This window comes from Choloepus didactylus, chromosome 8 (assembly GCF_015220235.1).
Source record: "Choloepus didactylus isolate mChoDid1 chromosome 8, mChoDid1.pri, whole genome shotgun sequence".
Classification (NCBI taxonomy): Eukaryota; Metazoa; Chordata; class Mammalia; order Pilosa; family Megalonychidae; genus Choloepus; species Choloepus didactylus.
In genome coordinates this window covers 5069410-5087908 of record NC_051314.1, presented here as the reverse complement: position 1 = coordinate 5087908, position 18499 = coordinate 5069410, and the positions used below count along the sequence as shown (strand labels likewise).

The window sequence follows — 18499 nt, the reverse complement described above, 5'->3', positions numbered from 1 at the left end:
CTCAGCACCCATTCACACATTCATACATGCACACACACACTCACTCGCTCACACCCATGCTCACTCACTCAGCACCCATTCATTCATGCACGCACACACACACTCGCTCACACCCATACACACCCACACATTCACTCAGCACCCATTCACACACATACATATATGCACACACACGCTCACATCTGCTCACACCCATACACACCCACACACGCTCACTCATTTGTGCACACTCGCATTCACACACCTGCATGCACGCTCACATACACACCCACACTCATATATGCTCACTTACACTTATGCTCATACACTTGCTCCCACACTCACATACACACTCACGTACACACTTGCACTCACACACACTCCCTTGCAAAGCCGTGGGCTGCTCCTTCAGGACATCCACAGGCTCCTGAACCCACAGTCAGCCCTCTGGATAGGGGTAGGAAGACCTCCCCCCACACACAGCTTCTCCAGGCCCCCCAGGACCCCAGGACTCTCCTGCTCACACCTCATCTCTTTTCACCTCCACCACCCCATGGGCCATCCTAACTGCCCCCTCTTCTCCAGGGGTGGATGCTAGAATTTGTGTGGCTGGTGGCTGAACTGGGGGGGTGGCATGGAAGCAGCTAGAACAGGCCTGGGAGGAGGTGGGGAAGAGGGGCAGCTCCATGGGGCAGCCCTCGGTTCTGCATCAGCAGAGACGCATGAGATGAGCAGGAACACGCGAAAAGGGAAGAGACGCCAGGCCCCATGTCTGGGTCCACCCTGGCTCTCACTGACCCCATTCCGTGCCTCGGTTTCTTCACCTGAACAGCAGAGCGCAGCAGTAACTGACCCTCCAAGGGCTGAGGGGAGGATGGCACAGGTTGATGCCCGCGTGGCTGGCACGGGGCAGAATCTCCATCAGTGAATACCAGCCATTGTCCTGCTCGCCCTCTTGGCCCAGGTGCTGGGGGTGGGAGCCAGCTGCGAGGAGAGGAGAGGTGAGCCCGGAACAGGGCGAGGCATCTGTGGCGTGCTGCGTCTCGAAGCCTTGGCAACGAGGCAAAGGGGGGCAGGCTGGGAAGCACGGCGGGGGACGGACAGATGGCTGGTGGCGGGCAGAGGCCAGTGCCAGACAGTAAGCCTCGGGCACACGATAAACGGGAGACTTTCCATCACAGGGCTACGAACACAAAGGCCCTGGGTGGGGCTGCCCGTTCTTCCGGGCACAATCACATTCCCACAGCAGGTGACTTTCTCCCGCCCAACGAGCCCGGGTTTTGGAAAGGAAACAAGGTGACTTATCTCCCAGCTCCATCGGCCACGGCCTGGCGGGGCAGGCGAGCCAGGAAGATGCATCTTCCACGCACGGTGGTCACCTGCGGCGGCCCCAGAGCCAGCAGGGCCGAGGGGGAGCCGCTCACGTCTCCCACGGAGCTCACTGGCCCGGGAGGAAAGGCCACTCCTAGAGCTCGGCTGGCGGCTCCTGTTACCTGCCTCGCTCGGTTTCAAGGAGGCATTACCCATTCCGGGCCAGAGATGGCGGATAACGGCGGTTACAGGCATTAGCCTCTGACCCCAGGGGAGTCAGGGCCATCGAGGTGCTGACACTCGGTGTTTCTCAAATGTCCACTTGGGCTGGACATGAGGGCAGGTGATTCCCGGCCAGAGAAACCTGCGGCTTGAGCAGAAAACGCAGCCGGAGGGAAACAGAGCATTTGCTCCACGGGGCCCCAGCCAAGTGAACTTTTCTAGCAGGAAACACACACCTGGGAGGCAGCCCCGGGTTCTCCCCGAAACCATGGGGCTCCTCTCTGTCCGGGCCAAGCGGGAGGCAGAGCAGGTAACCCCGACACAGAGGTGGGTAAAACGAGTCCACTTGGCCAGCTCCTTTATCATAAATGGGTTATGTTGCTTTGCAAATATACCTGTGATTCCACGACTTTAAAAAGGTTCACTTCTTTCTCGTATACACTCTAAAGCAAATGATTTTTAACACAGAACATGTTAAAGAAGTAAATAAAACAGTCCATAATCCCACCACCCAGGTAACTCCCCTGCATTCCTTTCTTTCATAAAAGTAACTTGAGCACATGTAAATCGTGCAGAGGGGCACAGAGAGAACACAGAACCTGCCTGCTTCTCATCTTTCTTCCCAGAGGCCTCTGTTGTGTTTGCAAAAAGCCATGACAATGCCCGTCCCTCCGCCCCTTTGCTTTGGGGACCCCGCGGCCCCTTCCACTGAGCAGCGTCTGTTTTTGCCGTCGATGCCGGGCTTGGCCGCTGACCTCCTCTGGCCAACAGGATGGAGCAGACGTGACCCAAGCAGGGGCCAGAGGAGCAGCTAGACGTCAGGGCTCCATCTCGCTGCTGAGAGTCCCTCCACCACCAGGGCCATGGGCCCAGAGCATGCGGGCCCTGAGTTGCCATAGCGAAAGCCGTCCCAAACCCCCAGACCCAGCTGAGCGGCGCGGAAAGATCCGGCAGCCACACCGCAGGGTCACGAGCAGTAATAAACACCTGATGGTTCAGGATGCCATGTGTCGGGTGGGCTGAGTTGGTAAGTGTTCCCTTCTTTTCTGGAAGAGATCAAGAACTGGCGTTCGCTCTTTAAACGTCCGGTAGAATTTTCAAGCAAAACCATCTGAGCTAGAGATTTCATTTTTGGGATTTTCGAAATCATGAATTCCATTTCCTTACCAGATACAGGGCTGTTCAAGCTATCTCTTTCCTACTGGGCAAGTGTGGTGGTTTGTGGTTTTTAAGGAACTGGTCCATTTCATCTAAGTTGTTGAATTTGTGTGTGTAGAGTTGTTTGTAGTATTCCCTAATAATCCTTTTGAGGTCTGTGGAGTCTAGTGTATCCAGTTTCATCCCTGATGTTAGCAGTTTGTGTCTTCTCTCTTTTTTCTTGCTAGAGGCTCATCAGCTTAATTGACCTTTTCAAAGAACCAGCTCTTTGTTCCATCGACTTTCTCTGCTTTTCTCTGTTTTCAGTTTCACTGATTTCTGTCGTATCTGCCGTATCTCCTTCCTTCTGCTTGCTTTGGGTTCATTTTGTTCTTCTTTTGAGGTTCTTTAAATGGGAGCTTCGGCCACTGATCTGAGACGTTTCCCCTTTTCTGATGCTTGCATTTAGGGCTATTAATTTCCCCCTCAGCTCTGCTTTAGCTGGGTCCCATTAATTTGGACAGGCTGCAAGTCCATTTTCATTTCCTTAAAAGTCTGTAATTTAAAACAAACAAACAAAGACTTCCTCCTTCCCCTCTCCCTTTCTTCCCGAATAACCAAGCGCTTCTGTTGAACTCCATGAAGATCCCTTCCCAGCTGTTGGAAGCAGTGTGGAGCAGGGGCCAAGGGGCTCCGGGCGGGTTTGGGGCTGGCGAGGACGGAGGCAGAGCTGAGCAGCACCCGGCGGGGTGGGAGGTGGAGGAAATAACTCACCGTGCTAAGGTGAGCTGGAACGAGATTCCACACCAAGGGGGAAACGAGTTACAAATACGGAAGGAAAAAATAAAACTAGAATGAACTCCATTCCACTGAAATGAAATTCATGCTTTTAAATAGAGAGAGAAATAAATATGATGGTAAGTACCGTCTGTGCGTACAGGTGTGTGCACACATACAGGGAGGGGCTGGGGGCAGGGCCAACCCAGCAGCAACGAGCACACCCACCCCCACATCTTGGCTTCTACCTCCCGCACGGCAATGAAAGAACCCTGGGCTCCATGGATACACGGCGGATTCCAGGGCCGGGGCAGGGAGAGTTCACAACAAGAGTGGAATACCTCGTGCCAAAAAGTAAGGGCATGCTAACAGAAATGATGGGGTGTGCCAAAAGGACAGAGCTGTGCAGCTGGCTCTTAAGTCTCTGTTCTTTTAGACCAATCTGACCTATTGGCCGAGTCTGAAACAGCTTGGGAATGAGAATAAAGAATGAAAATAACCAATTATAGCCTTTTCGGTAGCACAGGAACTCAGAAGACCTCGTGATATAAACCACATGGGGGAGAAGAGAAAGCCCTTCCTTCTACTAGTAAGCGCACAAACGAACGTGGAAGGAATGACAGTTAGAAAACAGTTGACATTCAATACAGCAACAACTGATTCAGGGGTGCACCAAAGGCAGATACAACTAGCAGGTGAAACGGTCAGAGAAGCTCTTTGGGGCTCCATTATATACAAGGAGCCCAAGGGACAGGCTCTTCCCTTGAACTGCTGAGTGTTTGGTGGCGGGTGGGGGTGGGGGTGGGGCAGGGTCAAGCCAAACCCTCACCTTCCACGGGGAGTCAATAGATTGTGTCCAAAACTGCAAAGTGACAAACAGCAACAAACCAGAGTCGGTGGAAAAAGCACTCCTTTTCAGGCCATCTTAGGGCTGCACAGCCCCACCGCTCCCGGCTCTCCCCCACCCTCCGTCCCTGCTTTGTTTTCCTTCACAGCAGCTCACACTGCCTGTCAGATTTCAGACCATGGTGACTGGCCGATATTTTGTGGTCTCTCTCTCTCTCGAGATGGCATGAGCTCAAGAGAGCGACAGGTTTCTAACTGCTTTATCTTCCACCGGGCGCCTGGTAGAAGCCGCGGGGTTTTCTGGAATACCTGCCAGCCCACATGGGGCTGCAGGGGCTGAGGGCTCAGATTCTCTGCACTACCCATGCATAACCCACTTTCCTTGGAACTTGGGAGTTTATTGTGAGACACAGAGCTGGGGGTTCAAGATGCCTTGAACAAGCAAAGGATCTGAGACGCAGCCAGGAGGAGCAAGTGCTGGGACGCCCTGTGGTAAGAGGCCTCTTTTCAGCAAAGTCATGGAAATCTCAAGCCAGTCAGGCTCACGCTTTCTTTCTCAGAATGCACCAAGGCCACCCCACAGCTGTGGCACGGCGCTGCCCAGGACAGTCCCACGCCACCACCACGGCAGCCCCAGGCCCCACGCAGCAGCCCGCTGAGGTTCTTCACCATCTCATGCCCTGGGCCCTCCTCCCACCACACCGGGAGGTCTCCAGCGTGGGCCCACCCTCTCCCTCACCTGGCCACACCTGGGCGTCCTGCACTTACTGCAGCCGCGAGCAGGTCGAGCTGACCCACCAAGGCCACGTCTTGGGCACTTGTGGGCACCGATGTCACATCCTGGCCTTGGGTCCTGTTTCTGGCAGTTTCTTAAAGTCACTGAACCCTCCCTGGGATGCCCTATGACCCTCACTGCCCTCCCTCCCCCCAGCCCCAACCTGGAAGCACAGGCTCCTTCTGGAACACCCACTCCGCTCTCCATCCGGGTCCTGCCTGTGGACTCTACTCACTGCTCTCACCCAGCCCCACCTCACCGCTCCGATCGCTACAGCCGCTGGCTCCGGCCCTTGGAGCTGCCAGCTCAGATACCACGGTGGCCTCTGGGCTGGACTTCCCATCTTGGTGACCCAGGGGGCCCTGGCTGGGGGTGACTGTGCCCCCAGGGGACATGTGGCAACATCTTTGGTTATCACACTGGGGGAGGCGGGGGGAGGTGGCCCTGGCACCAGTGGGTGGGAGCCAGGGGGCAGCTCAGCATCCCATGATGCACAGGGCAGGCCCCACCACGAAGAGGGATCCGTTCCCAAAACCACGGTGCCGGGTTGAGAAGGCCTGGCCTGATGCATGTCACCTGCCCCCATATCCAATCTTCCTGCAGGGCCCGGCCCAACACTCACACACTCACTTTCCACCCCCGCCCCGAGCACCCCCACTCCAAAGGGCCAGGCTGCCCGGCGTGTCCAGGGCCGGGAGCGTCTCCACCAGCAGCCAGGAGCTGATCCTGCAGACTCCGGTGGGCACAGCCAGCTCCAAGGGACATGCCCCAAGCCCTGGCTGACTCGTGTCCACATGATCCTGGGGGCTTATCTCTGTGCCCCAAAGAGCCGCCAGCTGATGCATCTGTGCCCCCCCCACCCTGGCTGTGGGGTCTCTGGGCAAAGGCCAGGGGTCGGGGGGTAAACTCCCCATCAACCGGGCACAGAGTACTTGCTGTAGGTCCACAGATGGCCGGGCAGCAACTTGCCTTCCAACAACATCGTCTCCAGGAAGAGCAAAAGAGACTTTCCGTGGGTGCTGTCTCCACAGGGGGTGCGCTGCCCCCCACCCCACCCCAGCAGGGGTCTCCACCCAAACACCCCGGGAGGCTCAACAAAGCGGCAGACACTTTACAGAGGTAGGACGACAGCAAAACCTTAGTTTCCAGCACAAGGAAACTATTTCAAAATATTTGAACCTATGCACTGAAATATTTAGCTGAAATATTTTCCATCAGACACATTCACTCTTTTGCAAGTAAGTGGTGGAGGCGTGTAGCTTTCACAACGGCCCCAGGAAAACACAACCTCTGATGGAGTGATGGTCACACAGGTGACACGTCAGAACCCCAGTCCCCCCGTCGTCACCTGTGCTGACGGAGCACAACCCAACTGTGCAGAACACCTGCTTCTGGAGACACCTTCCTGGAAAAAGTCAGACTCAACCGCGCGTCTGCCCCTGCCCTGCTCCCCGCTGAGGGGCCAGCCCCGTGGACCATCTCCAGAGGGTCCCTCCCTGTGGCCTGTGGCCGGGTCTGGCAATGGGGAGCCCAACAGGAGGTCAGAGGGAGGGAGAGGAGGGGAGTGAGGAGGCCCTGCACCCACGGGCCGGCCCCTCCCAGGGGGCTTCTCTCCACAGCTCGTTCATTCTGGGTCCCCCTCTGCCCTCCCCCGCGTTCCCCTGCCTGAGGGTGGCCGTGGCTAGGCTGCTCCCAGCCCTGGGTTCCGCGTGATCCCCTGGGGGATGTCCCGGGCCCTGCCCACCCTTTGGTGAACAGACCCTCCCAGGACCGTCTTATTTGGCGTGTTCCATCTGCTTCCTGTTTGGGTGCTGACCCACACACAGCCCATGATTAACATCCTCACAGAAGACTCCGCCTCGATGAAACATACATGAGGCTATAAAAAAACAGAACGTGCAGAGAGCTGCTCGGGGAGCTAAAAATAATAACAGCAGGAATAAAACATCAAGGATAAAATTCAGGGAAAGTTCCCACCACCCACGGCCTTGAGTCCACAGGTTAGAGGGAGCATCAGGGACCCACACGGCAAAGGCTCGGTGCTGGGTGACACCCCACACACAAGGCGCAGGAAAGACACACCGAGCCCCAGGGAGGAAAGGAAGAAAGCAAGAGCAGAATGACACACGCCGGGATCGAAGGCAGGACAACTCGGGACTCCTCGGTGGGAACAACGGAAACCAAGGGGCAACCGACAGCCCCGGGGAGAAGTTACTTCCAACCTAGAATTGAACATCCAGCCGTTCCATGGATTAAGGGGCCAGAAATACACTTTCAAACTTGCAAAGTCTCAGAAAGTTCCCTCCCCTCCAGCCCTCCTCAGGAAGCTGACGGAGGATCCACCCAAGGGAGGAACAGATGGAGGAGGGAGGAGAACGGAAGCCGGGACCCAGGGTCCGGCCCTGGGCAGGGCAGCCGGGGGCTCCCCGGCTAAAGGGGACCCCAACATGGGGGGTGTCCCAGGCCTGGGGGTCGGGAGGGGAAGGACAGCCACTTCCAAGAGGAAGAGTGAGCGGATCAAATGCCACGTGTGCTGATGTACGAGCGCTTACCTCCTGGCGGGGAGCTGGGAGAGAAATCAGTTACATGTTCATGGAAAACCGAGCTAGTGAGGGAAATTAAACTAATTCTAGAAAAAGGGCCACGTGCGTGAAAGGCCACGTAACTGCCAAATCGACACGTACATCAAATACTACTGTCTACAAATCCGTGGTAACATAAACACCAACTACAGATCTGAAAAGAAATGTCCATACACTGTCCTGGAAAGGGGCGGAGGGTAAAATAAAACAAAGAAGCCAAACATTCACCTTCCACCGCAGGAAGCCAACCGATAAAATCCAACCTGAAGCATCAAGGCGTGTTATTTAGAAACCCAGAGGGACACACTGAGGAACATCCAGAGGGGCTGACGGTGTGGGCAGTGGGGCTCGGGGAGGGCTGGGGAAGGGGCCCCCACTGTCCTCAGCAAGCTCTGTGGAACCCCTTGGCTTGCTGACCCACGACGGCTTTTTTTCTTAATGGGAGTAAAAAGCAACGGCGTGGCTGACATGCTGCCTGCGCTGGGCTCCCAGGACCCGAGAACCCCTCACCCAGCCTCTGCACCCCAGACTCCTCTCCTTGCAAACACACAGAGACACAGCTGGGGCTCCTGTCCCCTCACATGTCAGATGACCCCGCTTGGCGATGGTTTCCAGCTGGAGTGCCACGTGCTACACATCAACCCAAGCTGCCGACACCCCAACAGCGCACGGCAGCATCAGGGGGTCCCTCGGGCCCCACTCAGGGTACGGGAAGCTGGCCCAGCCCCAAGCTGTGCAGGAGGACACGGGCAGCAAAGGGGAGGGCACTGCAGGTGGGACGGGGCCCTGGCATGCAGGTGGGAACCAGCCCGTGCAGCATCAGGGAGGCTGAGGCCCAGGCCGCAGTGGAGGAGGCCGGGAGCCCCCAGGGGTCATGGACAGGCTGACGGGGGGTTTGGGGCCCGGGGTCTGTACTCTCAACCAGCACTCAGCCCCAGCCGGGCGGGAGAGGATGCAGCACCTACCCCTTCCAGAGTGCCCTCGGGGGTGACACAAAAAGGAAGATCTGCTTTTGGTGGTCTCTGCAAGTTTTTCCAGGCTCAGCCCTAACACGCAGCAAGGCTCAGCCCGTGACTCCGAGCGGGCAGCCAACCCTGTCCCATCAGACCCCGTCGTCCTGGATACTGGGTCAGGGCCCACTGTAATCCCATCTTCAAAGACCCTCTTTCCAGATAAGGTCACATCCATGGGGTGTGGATCAGGCCACGGGCATGTCTTTTGGGGGCCACACGATTTGACCCAGAACAGAGACCCTGACTTGCCGAGGTCATGACCCTCCGGTTACCAAGGCGCTGGGACCAGAGATTGAGGTGGGTCTGTCCTCTGAGCCACCTGGGGACGGACAGAGCCCAGGGGAGAGCCTGCCACACACAGGCCGTGTCCAGAGCCGTCCTCACTGCTTCACTCCGTGGCGGCCTCCTGAGTTCTCAGCCGCAGCCCCCTGACCCCAACCAAACGAGCTCGGCAATCCAGGAGCCCGCTCCTGCCCCAGGCGTGCCGGAGAACACTCTGTCTGTGGACGGGAAAGAACCTGCTGCACCAAGACAGTCACGAAGCGAGCGGCACAGTCACCCCAAGACGGAGGCCCATGAGCCACGCTAACATGAGCCTGTTGTGCAACCGACTGGGGTAAGACCACATAACGGAAGCCCCAAGACGTGACGGAGACTGGCTGACTCCTCCATGAAGTCACCTCCAGCGAGAGGGAGAACGCGCTGGAGCGCTCGGGAAAGGGCTCTTCCTGCCGCCCGGGCACGCTCGGCCTCTCGACCCTGCCCTGCAAACGGAAGCAAGGCTCCCAGGAATCCACCGCCACCTGCTTCTCTCGGTGCCTCAGGCCCCTCTTTCCTCTGGAACATTCCGAGAGGTGTTCTCGGCTGGGGCCCCTCTGAGGACACGGCGGGCAGGCAGCCCCTAGCTCGGGCGATGCATTTCCACATGGGCAGAGCACAGTTGAGAATAAAGAATTAGAAACTGGGGGAAATGTCGAGCCCAGAGACCCCCATCCCAACCCAACGGCAGATGCTGTTGCTTCACTGGTCATCAGACGGCTCCAGGATGTGCTACAAGCTGGGTGCTCTGATGGGGAAACCGAGGCTGACTCACACCCCGTGGCAAAAAGTTTTTAACCTGATGCTAGGAAACCTGACAGCAAGGATGGGGGGCGCGGGAGGAGACGACGGGCAACGTGCAGGGTGGGGGGCACTGCCAGGAGCCTGCCTGGGTGATGGGAGGCAGAGGGACACCAATGGCTGGCTGGGGAGGAGGAGGGTGAGGTGGGAGGGGCCACGGACGACCCCACAACCATCCAGGTGCACCCAGCCTTGAACTCTGATGGATGTGGGGTACACAAACCACTTTCCCTCCACAGGTGCTCCTGACACTGGGGAAAGGGTGCCCCGTTTGCTGGCCGTGCTCGGGTGGAGCCTCCCAGAGACGTCTGGGCTGGCAGCGAGTCCGAGCCCAGCAAGGGTCAGGCAGGGCCCCGTGCAGATGGGCAAGGGGGCACCGGAGCGTCCCAGGGGAAGGAGAGTGAGTGGTCTGCAGAAGCTTGGCCTCGGGCTGCCAGACACATGGACGCATAAACGAACAACGTGTTTCCTAATGAGCCAGCCGGCAATAAAACAAAATGGAACAAAACACCACGCTTTCAGGGACTCTCCGCAGAGGGCAGCTGATGCCCGTGTCACACCCAGGGCCAAGCAGACAAACTTGGCTTTGGAATTCTCTTTGAGTGGCCCAGAATTTCAGCCCCCAGTAACATATTCAGCCACAGCCCCCGACAATGCTCCTTCCGCGTCCTTCCCCCAGGGCGGGGTGATCTCCGGCTCCTTGCCCTGTCCCCTGGCCTGGAACTCGCCCCAGCACGGGGACGGGGTCCCAGCAGAGCCTCAGCAGATGCGTGGCTCCCAAACCACTTCCCGTGTATTTTTAGAATTTCAGAACAAAAATGTCTTCAGACAGAAGAGCCAGCCTGACCCTGTGGCTGGCCGTGCAGCCAGTGGGAGCGGGTGGGACACTGTCCTACCTTATTGTAGTACTGCACCTGCACCAGGTGCCACTTCCCGTCGCTCACTCCGCCGGGAACCTGCGGCGTCACCGTGGTTGTGGTCTCACCTGGGTCCAGAGAGAAGGCAGGTTAGCGGGGGCCGGGCCAGCTGGAAGTCATGGGCAGCAGGACGACGCACGTCACACAGATGTGGGGCTGTGATGCCCCACCCCTCCTGCAGCCCCAGGGGGAGGCCCCCACCAAGCTGCCGACCCCTGCAGTCAGGGCCCCAACTCTGTAGGATCATGGGGTGCTGGGGGGAAACAGGGGCTCCCCTGCAGGGCTCAGGGCCTCGGAAGGTCACCCTGCACGGGCTTCCCCGCATGCCCCCCACATGCTGGAGACACCCCCTTCAAAGAAGCCATTACAGCTACAGGCCAGGGGGTCCTTTCCTTTATTCAAGGTGCTGCGCCGACAGGGACAAACTCAAAACAGGCAAGAACTTTGTTCCTAAACGTACTCATGTGCTGGGCACGTGTAAGCTTCAAATCCCCTTGGGGACTCGGAGCACACTACTGGTTAAGCTGACGGTGGGAGGGAGCAAGCATCTCTGTGCAAAAAGACAGGGTTGGCCAACACCAAGCCCTGGCAGGAAACGGACATTCCGGAAAAGAGGGGCAGGGGTCTGCGGACCCGAGTCTGGGGGAGCAGTGACATCAGCCCCCACAAAGTTGGGGGGTCATAACGGGGTGCCTGGAAAACAGTCCAGCTGCGACCCCACCGCCAAAGGGCCCCCCACTGGAGCAGGGCCTTTTGCTTTATTTTCAGGGCTGCTAAAAAAACTCCAGACAGGTGCTACTAAACATCGTCTGGCCTGTGAATCCCCAAAATGAATTCCAGATCACGAATAGAAAATTAAGGCCCTAACTTTAAGACGTATCACCTTGCCTTCTATTTGTACACTTAATTCCAAGTTCCTGGCATCTGGTTAAAATCCCCAGCCTGATATTGACCCTGATCCGGAGGAGCTCAGACATCCTGGAGGACCGAGCCCGGGGCCAGGCAGGCCCAAGCAGGCCCCACACGGCTCTGTCCGGTGCCCTCAGCACCGGCCACAAGGACACGGAGCCGGGAACACATCCAGGGAGGGGCTGCTCGCCGGGAAGTCCACACGCAAAGCAGGTGTGTGGGCCCCAGGTGGGGGCTTCCCAAGGAAAGTTAGTCTCAGGGGGACGTCTAGAAACACCCAAAAGGGTCACACCCTCAGCCCTTCTCTGTGGTGGCTGCAGATACTCTCAATTCTGCATCATCAAAACTGACAACAATCCAACATACTCCCCATCACAGCTCTAAAAGAGACTTACGACTCTTTTCTCTCCTTGAATCTGTCAACAGCTGTGATGGGTTTTCTACATCACACAGGTCCAGATTGTTTCTTTTATTTTTACTAGACAACATGAGCTGTGCTTTAATAAACAACAGTGTGTTGTAGAAAACTGAGAAAATACAGATGACCGAAATCAAAACCAAAACAGCCCACGGAGGCCGCCTCTGAGAATGTCCCGGCACCCTTCCTTCCGGTCTCTTCTCTGCGTGCTCACCTTTACGTCTACATAACAAAGCGCAAACTAAACTGACGTCACAGAATGAGCATTTCCCTAAGTTGTTGAAATCTTTGTCAACACAGCAAGGGCTCTGTAGTATTTTTTAGTCTACAGCTATACCACTCTTGATTTAATGATTCCCCAATTTTTGTATCTTTGGACTGTTTTCTCCGCCTTTTCAGCATCACAAGTAAGGCTGCAGTGAACGGCTCGGCACGTGCTGGATTTCCTCCCCTGGACAGCACTGCCAGGACTGGGGTGTTTCTAGCTGGCGAAGTGTGTGCGAAGCGCTCGGAGCTGCTCCTTCCCACGGAGGGCCCTACCTGCAGAGAAGGTGAGCTGCACCTGCTCGTCCACGATCTCCAGGGCGATGAAGTCATGCTTCTCGTTGAAGCGGCCATTGTAGAGCAGCAGAGCATTCCTGTCCTGAGTGGCGAACCTGCGAGACCAAGCGGACGCACGTCACAGGACGGCAGGTGATAGGTGGCAGGTGTGGAACAGGAGGCAGCCTGGACACGACCTGCCCGACCCGAAGGGACTGAGACATGGGGCTGCACTCGGGGAAGACCCTGGTCTCACAGACTCGTTTTGCACATCAAGCTTTGACAGGCCAGAACATCCAATCAGCCGCGATGTTTCCCAGAAGGAACAAGCCTGATTCCACAGGGGAGCTGGCAGCGGTGGGCTGTATTACTTGAGACAATTACACTGGCCAACACGCGGCCGATTCACCGACTAGAGATGTCCAGCCAGAAAACGCAGGCAGCGAGTCTCCTGTGATTGCGACAGGTCCACGCCATGCAGCCCAGGCCCAGGGTCACGGCAGCTCCTCACCCAGGGATCCAGCAGTGGGGCCACCATGCCCTGGCCCCTCGATGTCCACCGCCACCCACCGGCCACACGTCTGCTCCCAAGTGCCACGTGGTCTCTGCACCTGCTGCCCCCTCTGCCTGGAAGAGTCTCCCCTGCCCCTTCAGATCTCCCAGGGTGACCATCCCATCAATTTATCTAATTACAATCCCTGCCCCATCAACCCAATCCCATTTCCTCACTCGCCCCTGAAATTATCCTGCTTATTTATTAGAATGTAAGATCCTTGAGGGGAAGGACTGAGGCTCCTGCTCACAGCCACACCCAGAGCCTAAAGCAGCCGGGTCCCCGTAAGTGCAGAGTAACTAAGTGCTGGCTGAGTGAGGGATGGAGGCACGAAGAAAAGCACACACACGTGAGGGAACGAGCCTGAAGCAGCAGAACTGTGAGAAGCAACATCCTCCAACAAGACAGAAAACATTCCCGACTCACTGCCCGCCCCCAGCCCCTGGAGGAAAGCCCCCGCACCAGCCCTGAGGGGTCCCGGGGACGTCTCCAGAGCCACCAAATCGCCCCACATCTCCCCAGCACCTCCAGTTACGGAGGCCCCGCACAGCTTCTGGGTGATGCTGGGACTATTTCCTGATTCGCTGGAGGCCCCATCACCAGAGATAAAGTGTTGGGGGGTGGGGGTGGGGGTGTCTCTCCTTTTATTCCAGGTTGGTGTCTCCCTTTTCCTGCAGCAGGAGTTTGTCTGAACCAGCCTCACACCCCAACATGTCGGCCTTTTCTTCTACTCAGGGAAAACCGACAGCTCATGCCCAGATCCCGTATTCCCTCTGTTTGGAGAGCCAGTGAGAACTGACGGTGAACGCTAAGGGAAAGACGCTGATGTCAAACTGGATGCTTCCAGGATGGGGAGAACAGGGAAGACTTAAGGGAGCTCAAAATTACACCCGAGTCCCTTGTGGAGGCCCAACACCAGCCCAGACCTCATTTCCTCTGTTGGCTTCTCTCCCGACCCGGCGGGGAAGAGCCCCAGAGAGCGGGCCCAGGGATGAAGCGGCCTGGACGGTGATACCAGGATGGCCATACCAGGACGGCAACACCAGCACCGTGTAGGGCGGCCACAGGCCCCGAGGCCAGGAGGGGAGGCCAGAGAGGGCCTGGGCCACACAAGTAGAAAGAGGAAAACCAGAAAACAGAAAGCAAGGTGCGGGGCACCAGGGGAAGGAGGAAACAAAGGATGGTGGGAGGAAACGAGAGGCTGCTGGGAAAAGGGAGAAACACGGAGCCACTGGGGAGCTCTGGGTGCTCAGCAAGCAGTGACCAGGAAGCGGAGAGGAAGGGATCACGAAGGAAACCACCAGAAGCCGAAGCAGCAAGCCTGCTCCAGCTGGCCTTCCCACGGTGCTTCGTCAGGGGCAAGCGGGGTCCCGGCACCTTCCAGCACCCCCAACCCACCCTCGGCCACAGCCCCAAAGGGCAACCACGCTTCTGCAAAAGTTTGGGGTGACTTTTTCATGAATTTGCTTGAAGGTGTTCCCTGATTTAGTGTTGGTTCTGATTTTCAGCTATCTTCCTAAGTTAGGGAAATCACCCACAAACTGTCGTCAAATGTCAGGATCTCACAAATACTAAGTCCAATAAGCAAGCACATATCACACTGCCTTATGAGAACATGGAACGAAACATGACTATTTCCCAGTTTCTCCTGCGTTCTGGAGTCGAGGATGCTCTCGGTCAGCCTCTAGCAAGCGTGTGGGCCCCTGTGGAGGTCTGCCGCCACTGGCACCTGCTGGGCATGTCCCCATGTCCCCTCCTACAGGGACCCCTCTGTCACTGCAACACCGTGACCATGGGCTGCTGGACACACCCTGGCAGCTGGTGGATGGACTGTCCACAAACCACAAGCCTGAAAACACGACAGAAGCCACGGGAACGCCTCTTGATTCCAGAGGGCAGAGCGGGCACGAGGCCTTCTGATTTAGCTGGGCCTGTGCTCACAGGGAAACTTCCGGACAGAGGGCCGCGGTCCAGGGCCATGAGGGCTCAGGGCCACCCACAGCGCATCTCTCCACCTACCCGAGGGCCAGAAGGAAACGGGCAAACCCTCCAAGCAGCCAGGCTCCTTGAGGAACTCGACACAACCGCCACCAACACAGGAGGGTCCCAGAGAGCCGAGGGGAAGCCCAGCGTCCCCTCCTACTCCCCTGCTTTCAGGTTCCCCTGGAGAAAGGGCATGGAGGTTAGGATTAGAAATAAAACCCATGAGTCTGCCTGGCCGCACAGCTTCAACGCGTGGTGGTGGCTAGTGCTGTTTTATTAAAGTTTGTCTAAAGAAGAACTCCAGGGAGAGGGAATGAAATGTGAGAACTGCCCACCAACAGGAAAAAGCCCACCCCGAGCGAGGGGGCTTTTAGCCTGCAGCCTCAGGAGCAGGGGCCCCGGGGTGGTGCCCACTTGCGACCTTGCACACATCTCCCAGCCTTCTGTGTCTCAGTCTCCCCAGCTGTAAGACGGGGTAAGGGCAGCACCCACCTCCCGGGGCTCTGACATGTGGGTACCCAGGGTGGTGCCCGACTCAGCACGTGGCCCCTGTGCCACCTCTGCAAGGGCTCTGGGTAGGGCCCAAAGGTCCTTCACCTGGGACGAGCCTCGGAGGATGCCATCAGCACCTAACGCTGGTGTTCCGGAATTTACCGTGGGGCTCGCAGCAGGGCAGGGCGGCAGACGCAGGTGCTGTCCAAGGTGAGCACAGGGGACGGACGGCCTCGGCCGAGCCCCCCACAGAGGCCCTGCCCTCTGCCAACTCACCCCTGCTCAACCCCACCAAACCAAAGAAATTTCCCCATAGGAGAGCTGAGACCCCCAGGTGTCGACAGCCAGAGCCCACCCTCCCAGCGACACCTTGGGGGCCACAGTGCTGGGAGCAATGGGCACTCAGGATTGTTGGCACAGAACCAGCAGCCAGCTGCTCGCTCACCTGTGGGCACCTAGAAGGAGCTGGGCAGAGGTGGAGGGTCTCTCTGGGCTGCAGGCAGAGGCAGGGCCAGACGCCTGGCTCAGCACCTGCTCACCCTCCGCAAATCTGACAGTGGGAAACACGACTCCGGCAGCCCATGGGATTATCTAATGTCTTCAAAAAATGATCTGCTTCAGAGACTTTAGCACCATTAGGCATTTTAACACCCAGAAAGAAAAAAAAAATCAGGATGGGGAAGTCTGGCAGGAGCTCATCACTCCCCAGCAACAAACTGGCAGCAAGAACCAGTTTAGAACCAGATGATTAAACTCCAAGGCAGAAAATCCTCCCGTGAGTCGAGCCACCACCTATTAGTCAAAGTACCCAGGTCCGAGGCCTCAGGGGCACCAGGGCTGGACAGGACCCCTGACGGCAGGACACGAGCGGGACGGGATGGCGCCCGACAGCACGCAGGCACCCCCCAGCCCAGGTCGGAGGGGGTGAGGGAGGGGAGCGGCCTGCGCAGGGCCCGGAAGCCCAGGTCCAGAGCACAAGGAGGGCAGGGCGGCCACGGCAGGGGACAGGGGTCGGCAGGGGCCCTGACTCGGGCTGTAGAGCAGACCAGGTGGGGCTGTCACTCCAAGTATCACACAGGTGAGTGATGGCGGCGGCCCGGGCCATGGTGGGAACTGGGTTGGAGAGGAGGACAGGAGAGGTAGAGGATGGTGGGCCAGGCGTGTGAGCACACATGGAACATCCAAGCCGAGCTGCAGCAGGTCTAAACCTGTGCCAGTGAAGGGCCCACGCCCACAGGGCCAGCTCCTGTGGTTTTCCGGACCCTCCCCCCGCCTCTGTGCTCTGGAGGGTCAGGGGCTTCCCGTCCTGGGAGCCGACCCCAGGGTCCACCCACAGGGCTTTAGGATTCCAAGGACCACAGGCTGGGACGATGCATCCCCACTGCCCAGAGCACCCCACGCTCCGGCTGCCCAAATCACCGCTAGGGCCTGCCGGCCTCCACGACTCAGGAACAATTAATTCCAGCGCAGCCGAGCCCCGCAAAACTGCAAAGCAGCTGCCCCCATCCCAGCGTGCCCCTGGCGCGCCCACAGGGACTCTCCATCCAGAGCCAGCCATCCACACTCCCGGCTCTGTGGCACCCGAAGGCAACAGGGCTGCACCCCAGAGGCTCCCCCGGAAGACCCAGGAGCCCAAGACCAGGCCCTGTACACGGTCAGCTCAGGGTGGAGCACCCCCAGTGCTCCCGTCAGGGGCGGGACCCAGGAGAGGAGCCCCCTCTGGCCAGCTGAGACGCCCGGAGCTTCAGTGGGCAGCTCAGAGGAAGCAGCAGGCTCTGGAGGTGCCACGAAGGGGAACCCAGGACCCCACACTCCTCAGAGGCCCCGAACATGGGCCCAGAACACCCAGACATCAAGTACACCCCACCCTCCTGCGCGAACCCGATGGGGACCTTTCAAATGGAAAGGACAGATTGTTAAACGTTAAACTGAACTCCAATTCTTTCAGACTAAAAGATGAGAAGATGAAACGATAACCACAGCCCCTGACACGCTGCAGCCTCGTGCCACAGATCACAGAGCCGGCCCCGCAAGGGGCTGCCCGGCCCCCGCGGCAGAGCAGGAGCCGAAGGGGCCGCCGAGCCCCCGAGCCCCAGATCCTCCTCCCTCCACCTCCAGCCACCCTGACTGGGCGACACCGAGTGCCGGCAGTGACGGCTTCGGGCCCCGTCCCCAGGACCCGAGCCGGTTCAGTGCTCTTCCATCCTGCCTTGAAAGGTGTCACAGTTTTTAAGCAAGGGCCCCCCCCATTGTCACTTTGCATGGGGGCCCCGTGAACGGCGTCGCCGCCGCCGCAGCCGGCACGGTGGAACCGCCCCAGCGCCCCAGGCCCCGCGGCTGCCGTCCCGCGCGTGACGTCACGGCGCCACGTATCCGCGCTTACGTGAGGGCGACGGTGAAGCGGAAGCGCTGCCGCAGGCCGCGGAAGGTGACGAAGGAGCGCGGCGGGAAGCTCCGGGCGGTCGCCTCGCAGTAGGGCCTCTCGAACTCGCCGGCGGGGCACACGCAGCGGAAGCCCCCGACGAGCAGGTTCACGCAGGTGCCTCCGTTTTTGCACACGCCGTTGGCGCAGCGGCCGGAGCGCGCGCTCACCTCGCAGTGCTCTCCTGCAGGAGGAGGGGAGACAGCGGGTTACGGGGGGCCCAGAGGCGCCAACGAGCCCCAGTGGACCCCGGAAACGCGAGGTGAGCGGACGCTCCCAACGCACCGGGGGCCTGCCTGGGGTGCAGCAGAGCCCGTCCACGAGGGTCCATGCACCGTCCCCTCGCTGGCCCCGGTGTGTCCTAAGGACGGGGACAGACAGAAACCGGGCCAGCGTGCTGGGTGGGTGCCAGGGTTCCAGAAAGCACCGGGTGTCCGATTTGGCACTAACCCCCACACCCATCCCCTCGTATCCCAGGGGGGCAAAGGGACCGCGGCCACTTTG

General features: G+C 58.5%; 1 protein-coding gene across 1 annotated transcript in view; it reads right to left on the bottom strand.

Moving 5' to 3' along the window:
- The window catches only part of CELSR1 (cadherin EGF LAG seven-pass G-type receptor 1), a 155836-nt gene that overhangs the window by 57054 nt on the left and 80283 nt on the right, over positions 1–18499 (bottom strand). The window contains exons 3-5 of the mRNA XM_037847325.1: positions 17957–18179; positions 12546–12661; positions 10658–10746 (exon numbers count right to left, since the gene is read on the bottom strand). Of these exons, the coding sequence (XP_037703253.1) occupies positions 10658–10746; positions 12546–12661; positions 17957–18179 (428 nt within the window). The remainder of the gene's footprint in view (positions 1–10657; positions 10747–12545; positions 12662–17956; positions 18180–18499) is intronic.